The 18,690-nt window shown below is 40.2% G+C and overlaps 1 protein-coding gene across 1 annotated transcript in view; it reads right to left on the reverse strand.

Annotated features, from left to right (window-relative positions):
- Positions 1-1,004: 1,004 nt before the first annotated feature.
- The window catches only part of epha8 (eph receptor A8), a gene marked incomplete at its 3' end in the record, with an annotated part of 205,090 nt that continues 187,404 nt past the window's right edge, over positions 1,005-18,690 (reverse strand). Inside the window, exons 12-20 of the mRNA XM_080461821.1 lie at positions 18,404-18,471; positions 17,943-18,068; positions 15,962-16,147; positions 15,061-15,122; positions 11,729-11,956; positions 7,632-7,781; positions 4,915-5,105; positions 3,950-4,108; positions 1,005-1,119 (exon numbers count right to left, since the gene is read on the reverse strand). Coding sequence (XP_080317947.1) covers positions 1,005-1,119; positions 3,950-4,108; positions 4,915-5,105; positions 7,632-7,781; positions 11,729-11,956; positions 15,061-15,122; positions 15,962-16,147; positions 17,943-18,068; positions 18,404-18,471 — 1,285 coding nt within the window. The remainder of the gene's footprint in view (positions 1,120-3,949; positions 4,109-4,914; positions 5,106-7,631; positions 7,782-11,728; positions 11,957-15,060; positions 15,123-15,961; positions 16,148-17,942; positions 18,069-18,403; positions 18,472-18,690) is intronic.

Genomic DNA, 18,690 nt, shown 5'->3' on the forward strand with positions numbered 1-18,690 from the left:
CCTGATGTGTTAGCCATAAAGTCATTGACAAGTAAAAAGGACTAAATTAATCAATAAGCTGACAAATGTTGGCAATAGCTATTATAAAGTGTTACAGGAAATCTCATCAATGAGCTACATGAGCAGCACCGAGCATTATATATTTGTATTTCTTCTGGGGTTTTCTATTCTATGTTTGTGCGTTATTGATGTAACAGCTAATTGTTGACGGGACAAATGCTGTGTCTCCGGTTGCGGCTCCGATTGAAGCTGGTGACCCAACTGTACAGCCTCTACAACGCGGAGAGTTTGTAGACTAAAGTGCACCAAAACTGAACCACACACATCTTGGTCGTACAGTTGTTGTGCGCCGTGCAGCTTCAGAGCGGATGCAGAGGCTCTCGGCTCTCCGGGGTCATTCATCATGGTTGGATGGTGGAGAGATGTGCCTGTTTGCTGGTATTAATAGCCTGGGGTGAAATAGGTCTTCTCCTCTGTGGAGACGATCTGGCAACTCAGGTGAGCCCTATCTCACTTTTCCTAACTTTTTTTGTGTTTTTCTCTGGCTCAATCCTCATTGTCTTCAAGCTGCTGCTCTGGGAGAGGTAACAGGTGTCAGCAGACACCCTCATCGTCCCCGTCACCTCGTCTCCTCTTTTTTAGTAAATCATATTCCTCCAATAGATTCATGATTGATAAATTATCTTCTCTTTGTAGACAATAAAATTAAAATCATTTGTGATAATTAAGGCAGTCTTTCCATTTATAAACATGACGTTTTGACAGAAAACGTATCAGGTTGGAAAAGAAATAGAAAGGTAGGACTTGTCCTGAAGGAGTCACGTTTACTTCCTCCGTAGGTAAAACCATCTGTGCTTTGTTCGTTAACCTCTTGAGGAAAAGTCTTTTAACGTTCCCACAAATCTTCTCCTGTTAATCTTCTCTTGTTTCCTGTGGAGTCCCTCCAGAACTTACAGAAGACCATGTTCCCAGATGTTTGGCACAAAGAAAGCTCCCTGTTGGAGTTATACATGCACCGACGGCACACTCTTGTTGAGGACCTGCGCCCTCATCAGCTGGACACTGGTCATGATCTTCTTCTGGTGGCCCATCAGCGTCACGCCGAGCCGCTGCATGTCTCTATATAGCACAAGCACAGACACAAACAGTTAGTCTGGGATTCCTGAGGACTGAAGACTCTCGGTGATGACGACATGAGAACAGAAGGGATTCAGGGCAGAATGATAGTTCATTTATGAGACTGAGCGAAACAAGCGCTTAACCTAAGGATGCACTGATACCGATACCAGTATTGATTATCGATCCGATACCACACAAACCACTTATTACAAACAACCCGGCGAGTTTTACGTGACATCATGTGTCAGAAACGTCATCCGTAAATATGCAAGAGAGGACGAGCGATGTCCACAGTTTAGCGATTCCTTAATATTTACAAGAATGACAAAAGTAAGACAGTAAATTCTGTTCTGACAAAATATGAAGAGGAGGAGAAAGATAGTTCGTACAACACCAGCAATTTACTTATGAGAGACATTTGGACCAGCAGAGTTAGAACGATGTCACTCAGTAGTTTAACTGCTCAGTGGATCAGTCAGGCTTTAATCGTCCTGACTGATATACTCATTAACAGCTTGGTCCCTCAGTCTACAGTCTACAGTACACATAGTGCAGTGCGTAGATCGATGCTACGCACTGCACTATGTGTACTGTAGACGCAGTCTAACTGGAGCCTTCAAGACCGTTGGAGGTGACATAGTGTCAACGTAGAGGCTGCATGGAGGTGGTTTATGGCAATGCATAGCCTTTGCTAAAGGTTTGCTTATGGAGACAAATTAGGCTTGATGGCATTTAATAAGTACTGGTATCGGTACCGGTATCAGCATGTAGCTAAAAGTTGGTACTCGTCCTTTTAAAAAGTGGTATTGGTGCAATGTAATTGAATACAATGAAATAATGTAACACCACTAATGTAGTTATTCCAAGCTACTGTACCTGATAACTGACTAGTTTTCTGACTGGGTGAAAAAAAAGTCTGTATTTGAAGGAGGTGAGGTAGATGCAGGGATTGTGTGGAACTTTCATCAAAGATACCAGGGATGAGACCCAGCACCGCAAAAACAATAGTATCTGATAGCAGTGGTTATCGGCCTAAAGTAAAACTGTTCTTCCATCATCTAACCAAGTGATCTAGCACCGCAAACGTTTTGTTTTTGGATTGTGTGAGTTTTTCTCCAGCTTCCTCCAACAATGCAATTCATGCCTTAAATGTTGACAGCAATGGGAGACTTACGTACTCTACACTATCACTGATTTATGTCAATGGTGGTTGTAATGTTCAGTAGTATAAATCACGTACACAGCTTATTCTCGGAAATAGTGAGAGATTATGAGAAAACGTAAAGCTCAGGAACCTTTTGACAGTTTAAGTTTTTGGAAACAAACTAAAGAACTTCAAGTATGATCACTGAGAATGATTTTAGAGGTCAGTAGTGATTGTGATCTGTTAATTGTTCAATGTTTTAGCATAACTGCATGGTCTTCGTTATCTTAAGACTCCAAAAACAGGTTGGGGAGCAAAATATATCTTTATATTGGCCAATGATGTATTGACTAGCATTAACATGATTATTTTAGTTTTTTGAAATACAGTATAATAAACACAACAACTTTCCAACAGTGTCATAAAACATTTTGCACACTATGTAATTATTGGCTTTTTTAATTTTGTTTTTACAAATTGAAAGATTATTAAAATGTGCAACTGCAGATAATAATACAATAATCCATAAATACAAGATATGTTTTTGCTAATCAATAATAGGTTTACTGGATGACATTGTTGTCCTATCCATTAATTGATGATACTTACTAAGCAGCAATTGTAAATTGTAAATCAATTGTAAAAAAAGAAATAATCATAAATAAATGTATGAACAATTTTATCAGATATAATTAGTGCATCATTGGTTGCTAAACGTCAAAACAATCTTGACTTCGTAACATGTGATGTTGCGATGGAAGGAAATATGAACCAGCTGCCAGTAAGTCACTGCAACATTTACAGCCATTGTGATGTGTTAGCCAGACACTCTGCCTCCAATACTTGAATTAACCCGGTAAAGAAGGAATAGAAGGAAACAAAAAGTATTAAAAGAAGAGCAAAGAAAGAACCAGCATATATTTGTCACCTGCAAATGCATTAACAAAAAGAGTAGAAAAATATATAGGGATACACAGAAAACCAGAATTTAAAGGACTTCGTAAGCTGAACAGGGAAGTGGAATCAAACATACTCACAGAGTGTACTCATTTCAGTCTGTATGCAGCACAGCAGCTGATATCCTGTGTGACTGTTTGGGTTTAGATTCCATCACAATTTCAATGATATATTCTGATGCCATTCAGTGTGTTAGACTGTGTAAACTCTTCAATATGCTCTGGACTCTTTTTTTTAAATGTTTTGGTCAAAACATAACAGTGAATCCAGATTCTCTAATCTTACTAGATCACACTACGCAACACAGTGGCCAAATTAGGTACAGCAGTAACTTTTCCTCGGATTGAATCCTCTTGCAGCCGGTTTTGGTCCACAGGCAACATGTTTGACTCCCCTGTGCTGAAGAGATGAATGCAGGAAGGAACTCTGAGCGCCGTTCTGCTGAAGGAGTTTTCCTTTAATTTGTTCATCTTTGCTCCTGAGTCTAATCTTAAATCAATCCTGGGTCCATGATGTGAATAGTCAATGATCAAATGACATTGATACCAGTGACATGTACAGTTAATCTCAGAGTCTGTGACTCTGTTCAGAGTCAAACGTTAAGTATGGAAATGGAAATTAAAGAAAATCAATCTAATCTGTAAAGTGTTGAACCAACTTTTGATTGTGACAGTCCAATGATTACTGACAGCGCCTCATTACCTCTCACCTTTACACCTCAGTACTCACCCTTGGTTCATGCTTATGACATGCCCCAGAGTGTGGTACCCCCCTGCTGCAAAGTGGTCCTTGTAGCGGCCCATCTTTATGGTGTCCAGCCACTCATCCACTGAGTTACAGCTACTGAAGTCGGGGATAGCTCTCTCCATCAGCGGAGGACTGCTTAAACTAGAGAGAGACGGATGGCGGTGGGTTGGCAGAGAAAAGAGAGAGGAAGATGAATGGAAGAACAAAAAGATTAGCTGGAGAGAGTCTGGGAACAAGTGTGAGTTAGAGGGTGGGGGTGGGGAGGTGGGGGGTGTTGAAATGCAATCTAAGACAGAAAATCAATAGCAGTTAAAATGATAGAGAAGAGGTGGTTGCAGGATGGCTACTTTGGGTAGATTAATACAGGGAGAAGTCCTCAACAATCCTCTTCTGTCTCTTCCTACAGTCTCACTCGAAGCCACGCACCACAGACTCCGTAGGACCTCTGGATCTGAACGGAGTAATTTACCCTGGTCCAGCTTTGGGCTGAATGTCTTCTCTGACCTGCTCCCACACTCGCCACAGATCAGTGTCAGTATCACAGCCGGGCTTTCACTTAACAAGCACGCGTCCATCACAGATGAGCTTATTGGAAAACGGCCGCTCGCTTCATCTGCCAAAGGAACTTTGAGCAGGAAACTTTGCGGCGGCAACTTAGTCCTGCTGAACCCTTGTTTTGCAGCTGGATGAGAAGGGATTAATCTGCCTCTAGCGCCAGGACGCCTACTTAGTAGCCATGACAGTCTGTCACACGTGTTGTCCAGGAGATCCTTTTCTCAGGCCCTCGCAGGCAGCGCCCCGCTTTGATTTGCAGCTTAATCCGCTAATCACATCAACCAATATTTGATTAAATGTTGGCGAACTCATCTGGCCAAATTAAATCAAAAGACTCTTCAGTTGTGCGGCACAATATTACTATGTGTGGATCTTTTGAGACTCTCACCCACCTGCAGAGTGTGTCCATGGACTTTAGATTCTCTGGGTTGCGGATTAGCTTGTCAAGGATGGTGACTATCTGGCAGAAGCGTGGCCGCTCGTTGCGATCCTTCTGCCAGCAGTCCAACATGAGCGTGTGCAAAGCACCGGGGCAGCCCATCGGAGCGGGAAGCCGGTACCCTTCCTCCACAGACTTGATCACCTGCATGCAGACAAGAAAAAACATACATCTGAAAACAACACACCACTTATTATTTTACTAGTATTGTTGCTAGGAAGCTGAAACTGTAATCAACTTTGCTTTCAACTAATAAGAAATAACTTTCATATAAAAAAATTCTGAATTTACCTAAAATATCCAATGGTATAACCAAAATGATGGATTGGAGGTTCATATTTATGCATATGGCGTCATTAACCACACTATGGTACACCTTTCCAGTACTACATTGAATCTTCTTAGATCTTAAAAGGTGTCCTAATTGATGGTGTCCTAGACTCACCAAGGAAGTAGGGGTCGTTCTCAAAGATATTTCTCCATGTCATGCTCCATGACAGAAGTTCTCAGTTTGCAGATTTGTGTGCTGCACATCCACGATGTGAATCTCTTGAAACAGTTTCTTGCCTATAAATCTTAATGTGCACTGCTGGTGTGTGAGCCTTGAAACTCTTTAGCATGTAGCATGTATCATTTAGCAATGGCTCACAGTAAAATCCTGATCCACTGAGCAGTTAAACTACTGAGCGACATTGTTCTAACTCTGCTGGTCCAAATGTCTCTGCTGATTAAGTTGCTGGTGTTGTACCAACTGTCTTTCTCCTCTTGAGATTTTGGCAGAACATGATTTACAGTCTGTCTTGGTTTTGTCTTTCTCATTAATATTAAAGAATCTCCAGGATGATATCGCTCATGCTCTCTTTCTCTTCTGCATGCATGACATCACGTAATAATCTCCAGTGTGTATTGGGAATTTTTATATCAAACCCAACACCCGATACTGGTATTGGTACCACTACATCCCAACTGATAATAATAGGATGGACATAGTCATATAGGTTGTGTGGTTCAAAAACTCTCCGTTGATAAAAGCAGCCTGTGAGAATATGTCCTTAACAAACATCACACCAGCAGAAGCAGCTGGAGTAGCTGATAGCAGGAACCCACACTGTCATGTGTCCTCTGAATTCTGACACTACCATCTGAATGTGGTAATAACAATTAAAGACTGAATCAGAGCAGGAGACATTTTTCCAATCATCTACTGTCCAGTTCTGTTGGTCCTGTGTTAACTGTAGCCTCAGTTTCCTGTTTGTACCAGGTGGCGTACTGTGTTCAGAGATGTTTTGCAGGATTTGACTGAAAAAAGTCCTTTGTTTTTCGTAGTTTTACTTTTAAATTCATTATATTTCCAACCTGTCTGACTGTTCTTCTCTGATCTCTGACATCAACAAGATATCTTCACCCAAATAGAAGAGTTACCTAAAGATGATTCCCTGTTTAATTCCGAGCAGACACAGTCAGAAACTGTCATTCTATGTTCAAAATCATTATTTGTTTGGTTCAAACTTTGATTGTACGATGCTTACATAGAGAAATGCATTGAGCTGCTGCCATGTGATTGGTTGATAAGATATTGAGCAGTAAACAGGTGAACCTAATGATGTGACCAAGACATAAAAACAGTTATTAATGGAAGCCAGTTCAGAGTTATGGGTTATTTCTGCTGTCCCAATATACTGCCAAACTCCATTAAATGTAAAGCCAGAATCAGGTCTTTCATTGTTTTACACTTCCAACATTTCTTGACACATTTCATCTTGTTTTCTGAACAAAACTGTGTAGTTATTATTCTGAATGACAAAGAAATAATATAAATGAAATGAACAGTGCTTTAAAAACTGATTTGCAAAATCATTGAATTTGTTCATTTGAACAAAACCCAAAACTCACTGGTTTATCATACTTTCCAGACTATAAGCCGCTACTTTTTTCACAGGCTTTGAACCCTGCAGTTTATACAACGACACAGCTAATCTATGGATTTACACGGGTTAACAGGTTTCATGCCTCCAGATTCTACTTCTGCATGTAGATGCATGCTGTTTTGAGCCTCTGCTTCTCCATAACTTGCCCTCAAAGTGATATTTCTGCTCTTCATGACCACGTCTTGTGCTTCTTTCTGTGGTCCAAAACTTCAGCAGCTGAAGGCCATGAGTGATGAGTTCAGGTGCATCACGTAAATCCGCCCTGCTGGACTACGTGGCTGAGAAATCTTCTAAAACCCTCACTGATTGTGTATTTCTCTCTCTCTCTCTCTCTCTCTCTCTCTCTCTCTCTCTCTCTCTCTCTCTCTCTCTCTCTCTCTCTTTCTCTGCGGGCTTCTCTGCAGCAGGCAGACCACACACACACACACACACACACACACACACACACACACACACACACACACACACACACACACACACACACACACAGCATTGTGTGCAGGAATTTCTAGCACTATGAAAGACAGATTTGCAGGAATTGATGAAAGTATGAGCAATCCCCGTATTCCCGCAGTGAAATTCCTGCCCTGTTACAACGTGGAATCCTTATAGTCGTGCGCGGCCCATATATACGCTTTTTGTTTTTCTTTTCACATTTTGCGGGTGTGGCTTATATTCAGGTGCGCTCAATAGTCCGTAAAATATAGTATTTTGTTTAAAAAAAAAAAAAAAAAAGGCTCACGTCTCTGTTGGTGAGGTTCCAGTATGGCCGCTCTCCATATGACATCACTTCCCACATCACCACGCCGTAGCTCCACACGTCGCTGGAGGAGGAGAACTTCCTGTATGCTATGGCCTCCGGGGCTGTCCAGCGGATCGGGATCTTTCCACCCTGAAAGAACCAGAAGGTTCATGATAAAAGCATCATCGCCTTGTGGATGTATTGTCAAACAGCACCTCCACACCCCGACACCTTGGTAACACATTCTTTCTTCATTCAAGTGTGAGTAGGTATATTATACATCTTCTATCTACTGCTTTTACGTATGAAAACTTTTTTATTGGGAAATATCATCTATCCTCATTGCAAACTCATTCAGATTCTATTTAGTGTTAACAATCAGAAGTGCAAAACAGTTAAGGGCAACTTTCATGAATGTGCCTTGTCAATTTTAATCCCAGAATTTGCTGCAAGCTGCTTAATGATGAACAATGGGCCGCAGTTAGTGTTGAAGTCAGTTTGGTTACATTTGCATTCTGTCATGTCAAAGTCAACTTCTGCTGAAATAATCTGTACAAAAAGTCATGTCTATTGTTCAAGAAGGTTATATTTATTGTTTTAAATATTCAAAGGCAAGGTTTGAATGTAAACTCTCCAGTCGACAAATCAAAGCGCCATCATCCACATATACTAAAGAATTGGTCAAACACATTCAAAGGCTTGTTTCTGAATACATGTTGAAAAATAATGCAAAAGACCAATTTCTGAAAATCTGAATTTTGAAAGTAAATTGGTCAAGAATTATGCATGAATCAAATTAAGAACATATCGTTCAGGTATTTTTTGGGGCAAACCGAGTAATATTGCATGGGTTCAGAGGCTTTGTAGTTTTCAGGGAGTACATCGTAATTTTGTTATCCGTACACATTATTCCACAGGTTGTAAAAACAGGTACAAAAACATCTGTACAAACTTTGCATGTGCTATGCAGAATATTTTGGCCTCATGTCTGTGGGCACAACATAAAACACAAAGTCCATCTCTGCCTTCTTCTACTATCCAAGGTTCTCAGCCTTCCATTAAAATACACATATTTCATGAGAATTGTTTGGTCTGTTGGTTAAGTAGCATTAATCACTGTGAGTGATTTTATCCCGACAACAGCAGGACAGTGATACAAAAATAAAGAGGAAATCTTGCACAATTCCCAGAACAAATCACTCCCTGACTTTCACTTAAATTCCTTATCTAATAAATTTGGAGAAAGTACACTCTTTAGTAACGCTTTTCAGAGCCTTATCTAGAAGTTTGACAAGTACTATTACTCGTCTTTCATTAGCCCATCCAAAATCCAACAGAATATCTTGTTCCTGAACATGATCTTAATGACAGTGGTCATACGGACTGAGTGCATCTGTCCCTCCTCAAACACAATGAGAATAAAGTCATTAATTAATTAACACAGTTACTGTAATTGTAGCTTGTAGAACAGTTTTAAGGATTTGGTTTCTTGCACCATTAATAAGTAAATGTATGTGAAGGTTTAATGCTTTATTGGAAAAGTGACGACACTTGGTAACTTCCTCATTTCTTAACTTTTCTTCCAAACTGACAACAATGAGTGAATGACAGATGACATTATAAACTTTTACATCTTTTACAGTAATCTAGTAACACACATACCCTGTGAGACACACAGTTAAGCTTTGAATTATGAAATGTACTGAGTGATTTTGGTCAGTATTACGCTGTTCCCACAGATTGCATGATAAAGATATGTCACACTATAGTGTTAATCTTTTTCTTCAAAAGGTTCTGGGTAAAAATTAACCCTTGAAAGATCTTTCACAAATTCTTGGGTTGAAATTTTCCACTTTGAAGCATTTTAGCGAGTGAATAAAGCATCAATAGCACACTTGACTGAGTCAGTGTGGATGTGTGTTAGGAAAGAGAACATTTCAGTCAGTATGTGAACAACTGGCATTACTCTCGATATAATACTGACACTTAATTAAGTTGACAAATGGACGCATCACTTCCTAAACAAACAGCAAGCTCCCTGTGTGTCTTTTTTTCAAATGTTTGAAGGTTACTCTCTGAACGCAGCTCATAACAGTCTCTTGATGTCTTGCTAAACTCTTAAAGGCCACCCGCTAGAATCCCTAACCTCGGCTCAGAGTTTCTTCAAAGTGACTTTGCTGCCACCTGATTCCCAGCTTTATTCACCTTCCAAGGATTTCCATACAGTAATGGGAGGCACGCTAATCTTCAGCCATTATCAAGCATTAATTTGAGGTGTGCTTTAATGATGTTATAGCGTCTGTAATTTCACAATCTATGATCCCTTTCCCCTCCAGAAAGCCCGAGTGATGCTGTAATCGCCTCTCTCTGTAATCTGATTGCTGTGCTTTGACAGTACAAGACAAACGTGTCAGCTGATTTCCATCTATGTGCTCCGACCTGATCGCATCAGACTCTGCTAAAAAAAACGAACTCAATGGACTTGTCCTCTAAAGTGTTCAGGTTTATTTGTGAGATATTTCAGACCAGAAGACATTTCACTTTGCAGCTGTTTCTTTTTATCTGAACATTTTGTGAGTTTCTTGGCCTGACGCTGGTGACAGATGTTTGCTTCTTACACATTCCTGAGATCCGGCTGTCGCTTTCACTACTGGTTGGTGAATCTTAATAGCAACGTGTACAAGTACCTGATTGGCCTTATTGTAAAAACAAACCTATTTGCAAGAAAGACATTGATTTAGTAAATGTTAGAATAGGAATGAGGTAAAACTCTTCAGCTGGTAACCACTTTCAACATCTTGTGGTCTTAAGCTCCTTTAACACGACAATGTTTTCAAGTGAAAATGTTAAACTTTCATTGCACTTTGGGAGTCAGTTTTCACGACAGTGGTGCTCAGCGCCACTAAAAACAGGTTCCAGCTGCTGGTAGGTGGCAGAAACCCTGCTACTGACCATGAGCATCGTAGCCGTAGTAAATAATTCATCTGCACATGCTCAGTAGCTGGGCAGTCAGGACAATGTTTCCTCCGTGGTGTCATGACTCCCAGTCCATATTCTCCTGGGACTTGATAGTTTTATTTTGACAGTCACGGTAATAACAATTCAACTTGGTCATCTCTCCACTAGAATGTCCGTGTCCTCCCATTGTTAATGTTTAGAGCCCTTGTAGCCCTGCTGCACTTGTGTGTGGTTTCATTACAAAAACAATCAACAACACCCACCAGTGGAGCAACATGAAAACTACAAAGCTTTCACTGTTTCTGTCATTTCTGTCAACATTGTTTTCAAATTTTAAAACTTTCCTGAAACAAAAACCATGCGTTTTCATTTGAAACGTTGTGGTGTAAACAGAGCCTGAGACGATACATTTCAACCTGTTTGCAATTAGTTTACAAGTCAGATTGGAGCATCTTCACAATTGATTGTTTTATTGGAATGCGGAATTCATAGTTTTGGAGGTTCGATCAGTTAATTCCTTTTTTGTCATTGTAAGCTAAAAACCAACAAAATTGACAAACATAAAAACACAGGACAATATAAAAATGATACTTACTAAAATATGGTCTTGCATTGATACATAACAAATAATTAAAATCCTCCTCTACCAGACAAAACAGCAAGACAGGTAAAATTGTGAATTGATTTGTTTAGATGGCTCTGAACCTGATCATCGATTTGTCGCACCTGAAAGAGGGCAACCGGTCAGAAGTGGGATACTCTGGGTGGGAGGAGTCTCAGATGATGCTATTGGCACTTCAGCTTCACCATGATGAGGTGCTACAAGTCAGAATATTTCTGCTGCTGGTGCTTCCAGTTTTACAACGGCCTCTTTATGGAACACTAAAACCTGGAGTGCCACATAAAGCACGAGCTAATACGAGGCTGCAGCTTTGACAGGTAACATCTGTACTGGGAGCAGCGCATTTCATCCTCCGTTAATCTCTTCAGAGCTTTTAAATGATGTGTTTTATCACTCCCACCATGTTCTGTGTAATCATCCCTTTCAAAGAGCCGTGTGTGTGTGTGTGTGTGTGTGTGTGTGTGTGTGTGTGTGTGTGTGTGTGTGTGTGTGTGTGTGTGTGTGCGGTAATGCTTGCCTCGATGTGAAAACTCACACTGGTGGTGTATGCGGCGTCGGGGTCGTCCTCCAGGACTCTGGACAGGCCGAAGTCGGATACTTTACACACCAGGTTGCTGTTGACCAGGATGTTGCGGGCGGCCAGGTCTCGGTGGATGTAGCCCAGGTCGGACAGGTAGGTCATCCCCGCCGCAATGCCACGCAGCAACCCCACCAGCTGGATGACGGTGAACTGCCCGTCGTGCCTCTGCCAGGAAGACAGAGGAAGAGGAGTTTTAGGTGCAGCGGCGGAGACGATGAGCACAGTGATAACAGCACAGATTTAATCAAGATAGAGAGGTTGGTAAAGACAAGAGAATAAAACAGGACATGGATTTGCTTTGAAGTCATAATCTGCAGTATTATCACATGACAAACAGTGGAGCTGTTTTACACTGTCAGTGTAAGACAATATTAAATCAGCCTATATCTAATTAAATGAAAAGCTCCAAGAATCAACTCGTTCCAATCTCCTTCAAAGAAAATTTCATTTTATTTTTTAAATTTGGAGGTGCTCATTCATTTTATAAACTAAATGCTCAGGTCTGGTTTCCATGACAACATTTACATGTGAAAATGTATAATTTAAGCATTTTTATTTCAGAAAAGTTTAGAGTTTAGTGATATCTGTTAGAAACGGCTAAAACCAATGAAGGTGATTGGGCCAAAAAGGTTATATTTTCATCTGCTTGTATTTATTTATTGGTTTGTATGTATGAATTTGACCCGATTTTCATAAGAAATACTGACCCAAATTGAATGACATTATCAGGGATGATCTGTCATCATCCAAGAACCGATTTTTGGATCTTAACGGCTAACCATTTCCAAACAGCGTCCGAAAAACAGCGAAAAGAATTTCCATACAAAGTGGATGGGAGAGGCACCTCATGGAGGAGATCACAGGAGATCTATGTCTGTTGCCATGGAGATGATCCCTACTCAGTGTTTCGCACAGTGATGTAGCTACCTGACCTACTTAGTGGGCATCAATATGACCGAACGGCTATCATGCTAGCGATGCTAACTCGGTTCAGCAAACAAATGTGGCGTTGGTGAAGGTTTTGCGCTCTACCGAGTGTAGCTCTAGTTTTTTTAGTAATGAAACCAGACACACATGCAGCAGAGAACAATAGGGAGTCATGACGCTCTGGGTTTAAACATTGTTATTATTGTCCAGCTACTGACCATATGCAGAGCTACCATTTACTACGGCCATGGTTCGTAAGTGCAGTAGCAGCGTTTTGGAAAAATTCTGTTTTCCTTTTTCCACAGGGATGTAGTCAGGGCTTTTTCCAAAAGTTACGTCTTTGGAGCAATTTTGAAAAAGTTGTGTTTTCAAAGGCTCTGAGCTCCGTTGTCATGGAAGCGAATACCCAAAACCCAGTGAAAGTTTTCAAAACATGGTCGTGTAACTTCGGCCCTACAGTCATCGTAACATATTGACAAACATTTGACAAATAAAAACACAAAAATGGATCATTCTGATCATTTTCACACACGTGTGACATTTTAAACAAGTGCCTTAAAAAAGCAAAGCAACCTGCTGTGACGAAAGACTGTTTTTTGGCATTATATGTCATTGCATCTGGTTTATTTGTAGATGCTTTGGAGGTGAGAGAATGAACTGAAAATGTCTTGTGTTTGATTTCTGGATGTTTGTTTGGGATTCATTTCTTTATATGCTGAATGTTCAACTTGTCTGGTTTTTTCTTTTTTATGGGGTTTTATCTTTATCCTTTTCTTTTTTCTGATTTCCTTTGTGCATTTGTTTCATTTATCAAACACATTCAGTCTAATTGCCTTTATTTAATTTCATATTTTTGTGTTTTTATTTTTATTTCTATGTGGTTCTGTTAATGATCCTTGTTGCTGTTTTTGGTTTTTCATTTCATAAATACATTTTGTGTTCTAGATCTTTTTCCTGCACTTGATCCTTGTTAGTGTGTTGTTTCTCTCTCCTCTTCCACTCTCTTTTTATTCAGTTGTATTTTCTGTCATTTGAATTTTCCTTGCTTGCTTTACCTTTTTAGTTTCTGTATTTGTGTTTCAGTATAAATACATACTTTCTGTGTATGTGCTTTTTCTCATTTATTTTTTTGATTTTCCGCATCAGTTTTTATTCAATCCATTTTCTTTATTTTTTTTAGAATTCTGTTTTAAAACTGGTCATATTTTCTGTTTTGATACTGTGACGTCTCGTTAAGTGTGTTAATGTTTGGTTCTTCACGTTTAGTGTTTCATGTTAGTTTAGGTTCATGTTAGGTCTTTTGGTCACATGCATTTAATATTAAAGTCAGTCATGTCAAATCTTGTCAAGCACTTCCTGTTTTATTTTGTAGGTAACTTTTTTCCCTCTGGTTTCAGACCCTGACTTACCCCATCTGTGTGATTGTCTCTCCAGCCCTGATCGTTTTCACCTCATGTTATGTTGCAGATTGTTTCCATGTTTTTTCAAGCTTTTGTATTTTTGGTCTGCCTGTGTGAGTGGCGTTCATTGGTTGTATTTTTGACTCTGATTCTTAGCACCATTTAGGTTTTTGAACTCTATATATACCAAACAAAAGACTTTTTGATGTACGACTGCAGGTTCTGAGTCGTGCATTTGAGTCCACCACTTCTGTGTCCCAGCTTCTTCCAGAAATGTGGAATTTCTTTATATTTTTTGCATTTGTTTGATATTCTATATTGACAGTGGAGGCCTAGAGGCCTGGACAAGTGGACCTTGAGTTTGCTGGTTGAAATCCCACAGCGGAAGAGTCACCACTAGACTTTTGACCCCCACCAGCTCCCTGAAGTGCCCTAATGTGGCTGCACATCCGCAGCCTAGAAATATGATTAGTCAATGTAGGCGAAAGGGATATTCACAGTTGATTTTCTGTATTTGATGTATTTACTACATGTTAATTGGATCTTATTTTAACTACTAGTGTGTTTATGTTCTGGTTTTGTCTGGAGTATTTTTTGGTTTTACGTTCATTGGGTTTTAAAGATTGATTATTTTTCTGTACATTTTCAGTTGTTCAGCAACCCTGTTCAATATTCTTTTGCCCGTATTTGTGTTTTTGCCTCTTGCTGCTGTGATTTTCTGAATATATATATGTAATTTGTTTATTATACATGTTTGTATTTAATGTGTATTTTTTGGAGTATATTTCTGTACAGTTTTGGCGATTTGTTTTCCATTGAATTGTCTTTTTTTCCTGTTGAATATTCTCTTTGAATCTAAATGTTTTTCCTGTTTCCCTGACTTGCGTCTAAATCTCAGGCCACAGAACAGTCGACAGACTAGTGAGAGTTTTGAATACAAACCCTGAGGAAAGAGTCCAGAGAGCCGTTCTCCATGTACTCTGTGATGATCATCACCGGCTTGCCTGGCAGAACACAGAGGAACAAAACAAAGCTGAAAAATATCCGCCGACTACAATCATGCCGTTCTCTTTGTAAACTATTACTTTAGGTTTTAATTCATTCAGACAACCGAAACTGGCAGCGTTCCTACTGTTCATGTACTTCCTGTGATGCCTAACAAGGCTGCGCTGGCACTGCTTTTTAATTCAAAGCAGGTTTTGAGTCTGAACTGCGATTCAAAACAAAAGCAGTCTGCTTAAAAGGTCAGGACTTTTGTGAATGATGGATGCTGCTCGTTGGACCACAGCCTTTAAATAAATTGTGAACGACACAGAGACAGACACAAAATGGAAATACACCCAGAAACATATTTCCGCTTGATCTTTCTGTGAGTCAAGTGTCCTTTGGTTCGCAGACATAATTTGACTTTTGACGTTACTCCATTTTTAAATAAAACTGTCAGACAGAATATATATTTAAACTTTTAGGTTTTGAACTACAGCATATACACATAAAAATACATGTGGAAATAATATATGGTAATTTCTTGTTTTCAAAATACTTTTAATTAAAAGTCATTCTAATACTATGTTAAGATAAATACTATCAAAGACCTCAGACACATAGAAAAACTCCTTTTCTACAGAGTAACTTTGTCGGTATTGTAACTAGACAGAATCGACTTGAAGTGTCAGGTTGTGACTGAGCTGGAAGGCCGATTAGAGTGTGCAAACATCGTTCAAGATAAATGAAAACCTTCCGCCGTCTGTGGCTTTATGGGTTGAACTGCAGGTAGACATCAGGCTCTAGAATAAATGTTGTCAACATCTTGTACTGATACATCGTCTGAGCGGCAGCGTACTGTGGGTCACCACTCCCTCCAGCCGGATGACATTGGGGTGGTCGAACTGAGCCATGATGGACGCCTCGGCGAGGAAGTCTCTCTTTTGCTTCTCTGTGTATCCCGCCTTCAGGGTCTTGAGTGCCACCGGGATGTCCCGTTTCCCCGGGAGCCTCATTCGTCCATAACACACCTCCCCAAACTCCCCTGAAGATGAGGCAGAGGAACAGACGCAGCGCGTTAAAACACATTGGGAAGTATCAGATCGTTCCCAGGAAGGAAAGTTTTCACCTCACTGATTCCTCCAAAATAATCTGTGGACATTAGGAAATGTCCAGTAACATTTTAGTGGTTTGAAATGCCAATTTGCAAGACACCAGTAGTGTATTTGGGCCATCTATGGCTATAATGACTTTGTAATGGTAGATTGTCTTGAGGCAAGGTGTTGTGTGTGGCTATAATTAGTTCTACTTGTTATGCTATGAAGTCATAAGAATTCAAACCTTGTTTACGTAACAACGTTTTGAAAACAATGTCCACTTCCACGTAAACAACAAAAACAGCTGAAAACTATTTCATATCTGGCCACTAGTGGGTGCTGTTTGTTGTTTTGTAATTAAACCACACACATTACCAATGGGAGAACACGGAAATTCTAGTGGACAGACGTCCAAGTTGGATTGTTATGGTGATTGTCAAAAGAAAACTACCAAGTCCCAGGAGAATTTAGACTGGGAGTCAAGACACCACGGAGGAAACATTGTCTTTAATGTCTATCTACTGAGTAGTTGCTAGTTACTAAAAAATTCTTGCCATGATATGAAACCATACGTTGTCGTGTACCTCGCACTCTTAACCCACAAGCTGCTTAATTGTGGCCTGCGAAGTCCTAAATATAATCACACTAGTTACTATTTTATTAAGTCGCTTGCCTCTCAATGACAATAACCATTTCTTTATCAGTTTCAATGATTTTAGCCAAAGAAGGAAAACTACCTTTACAGATTTTCTTGGAATCTGCACCTAATGTGTACAGTTTTGTATTATTATTATTATTATTATAATACATCTATACCAATGTGTACGATTGTAGTTCTCAGATATTGGACATACTCCCATATTCAGGAAGCACATACAGTATCTTATCAATTAGAAAGATACTGCGTACAGTTAACTTGCATAGAAGGTCAGAATAAAACCTGTCAGCTAAATATGGTTGAATGACAATAACAGAAGGTAATCAGTGGTCACTTGAAGGTCTGTTGTACTCTGATGATGTGTTTTTGCTGCAATTACATTGAAACATTTTGCAGGCGACACACAACCAGTAACTAATATGTACAACCCTTGCTGATTTTTTTCCTTAAACAATTTACTCCAGAGAGTAAAGATTTGATTAAATCTCGCACCAATCAGATGGACCACAACTCAAGGTGCATGAAGATGTGTACTGACTTTTCCAATCTAATTATTCTGTTTGTTTTTTTTAAGTTTATTTATATAATGTCTTACCTTGTTGATGAAAATTAGCTGAATGTGACAGTTGTTTATTTTCTACAGCAGCTTAATTATCTCGTCTGTCTTTACTCATCAGGAACTTTCAGTTTTGATCATCCCTCCACTTTCTAAAGGTCTCTGTGTCGGCAGCAGCCATGAAAAAACCTGTGAATCGCGGAGCTGACAGCATTATTGGTATTCTACGCTGGTGTGAGGAGCTTTGATTGACAGAGCCGACGTGACGCTCTGATTCCACCCTGCCATCCTCCTCTCTGCTGCACACCACAGCCTTTACACCGGCCAATGATTTAACTTAGCCTGGCCACTGACTCTCACTGTGTGTGTGTGTGTGTGTGTGTGTGTGTGTGTGTGTGTGTGTGTGTGTGTGTGTGTGTGTGTGTGTGTGTGTGTGTGTGTGTGTGTGTGTGTGTGTGTGTGTGTGTGTGTGTGTGTGTGTGTGTGTGTGTGTGTGTTTTCTTCCTTTTTTATTTTTATTTTTTTTTACCTGAACCAATGATTTTTTCTATTTTGATCCTGGATGCTTCAATTTCTCGGGCGAACTCGTGCACCGCCTGGCAGGGGTCCTCGTACGTGTGCGGGTCGATATAGAACCTTGCGTCGGGGAATGACACTGAGATAAACATTAGCATTTGGTCACATTGTGGAGAATTGAGAGTAACATGGTATCTGCAACTCTTCCTCCATCACCAGCGTGCAGGGGAGGAGAAGCACTGATGAGAGAGAGAGAGAGAGAGAGAGAGAGAGAGAGAGACCTGCAGAGGGAGGGAACACACAGTACACAACGGCAGGAGTGTGTTCTCCTGTAATCACTTGGAGCCTGGTGATAATTGTTTGCTCCAAGGATGAACTGTATATTACACAGAGATGAAAACGCAGCCTCTCTGAGAGATGCCATCTAATGTGTTATTGAGTAATAACTGAGGATGGAAGGGGAGACATACGCACCGTGGCCGTTCTGGTAATGCATCTTCTCCTCATCAGAGTCCTGGAAGGCTTTGCTGTAGCCACAGTGTCTACACACACACACACACACACACACACACACACACACACACACACACACACACACACACACACACACACACACACACACACACACACACACACACACACACACACACACACACACACACACACACACACACACACACACACACACACAGAGGGATGAATACAGGACAATCGTGCAGCGTCTGTACGAGCCAAACTCTCAGCAGAGCTCATAATTATTG

This window comes from Lipophrys pholis (assembly GCF_963383615.2).
Source record: "Lipophrys pholis genome assembly, chromosome: 4".
Classification (NCBI taxonomy): domain Eukaryota; kingdom Metazoa; phylum Chordata; class Actinopteri; order Blenniiformes; family Blenniidae; genus Lipophrys; species Lipophrys pholis.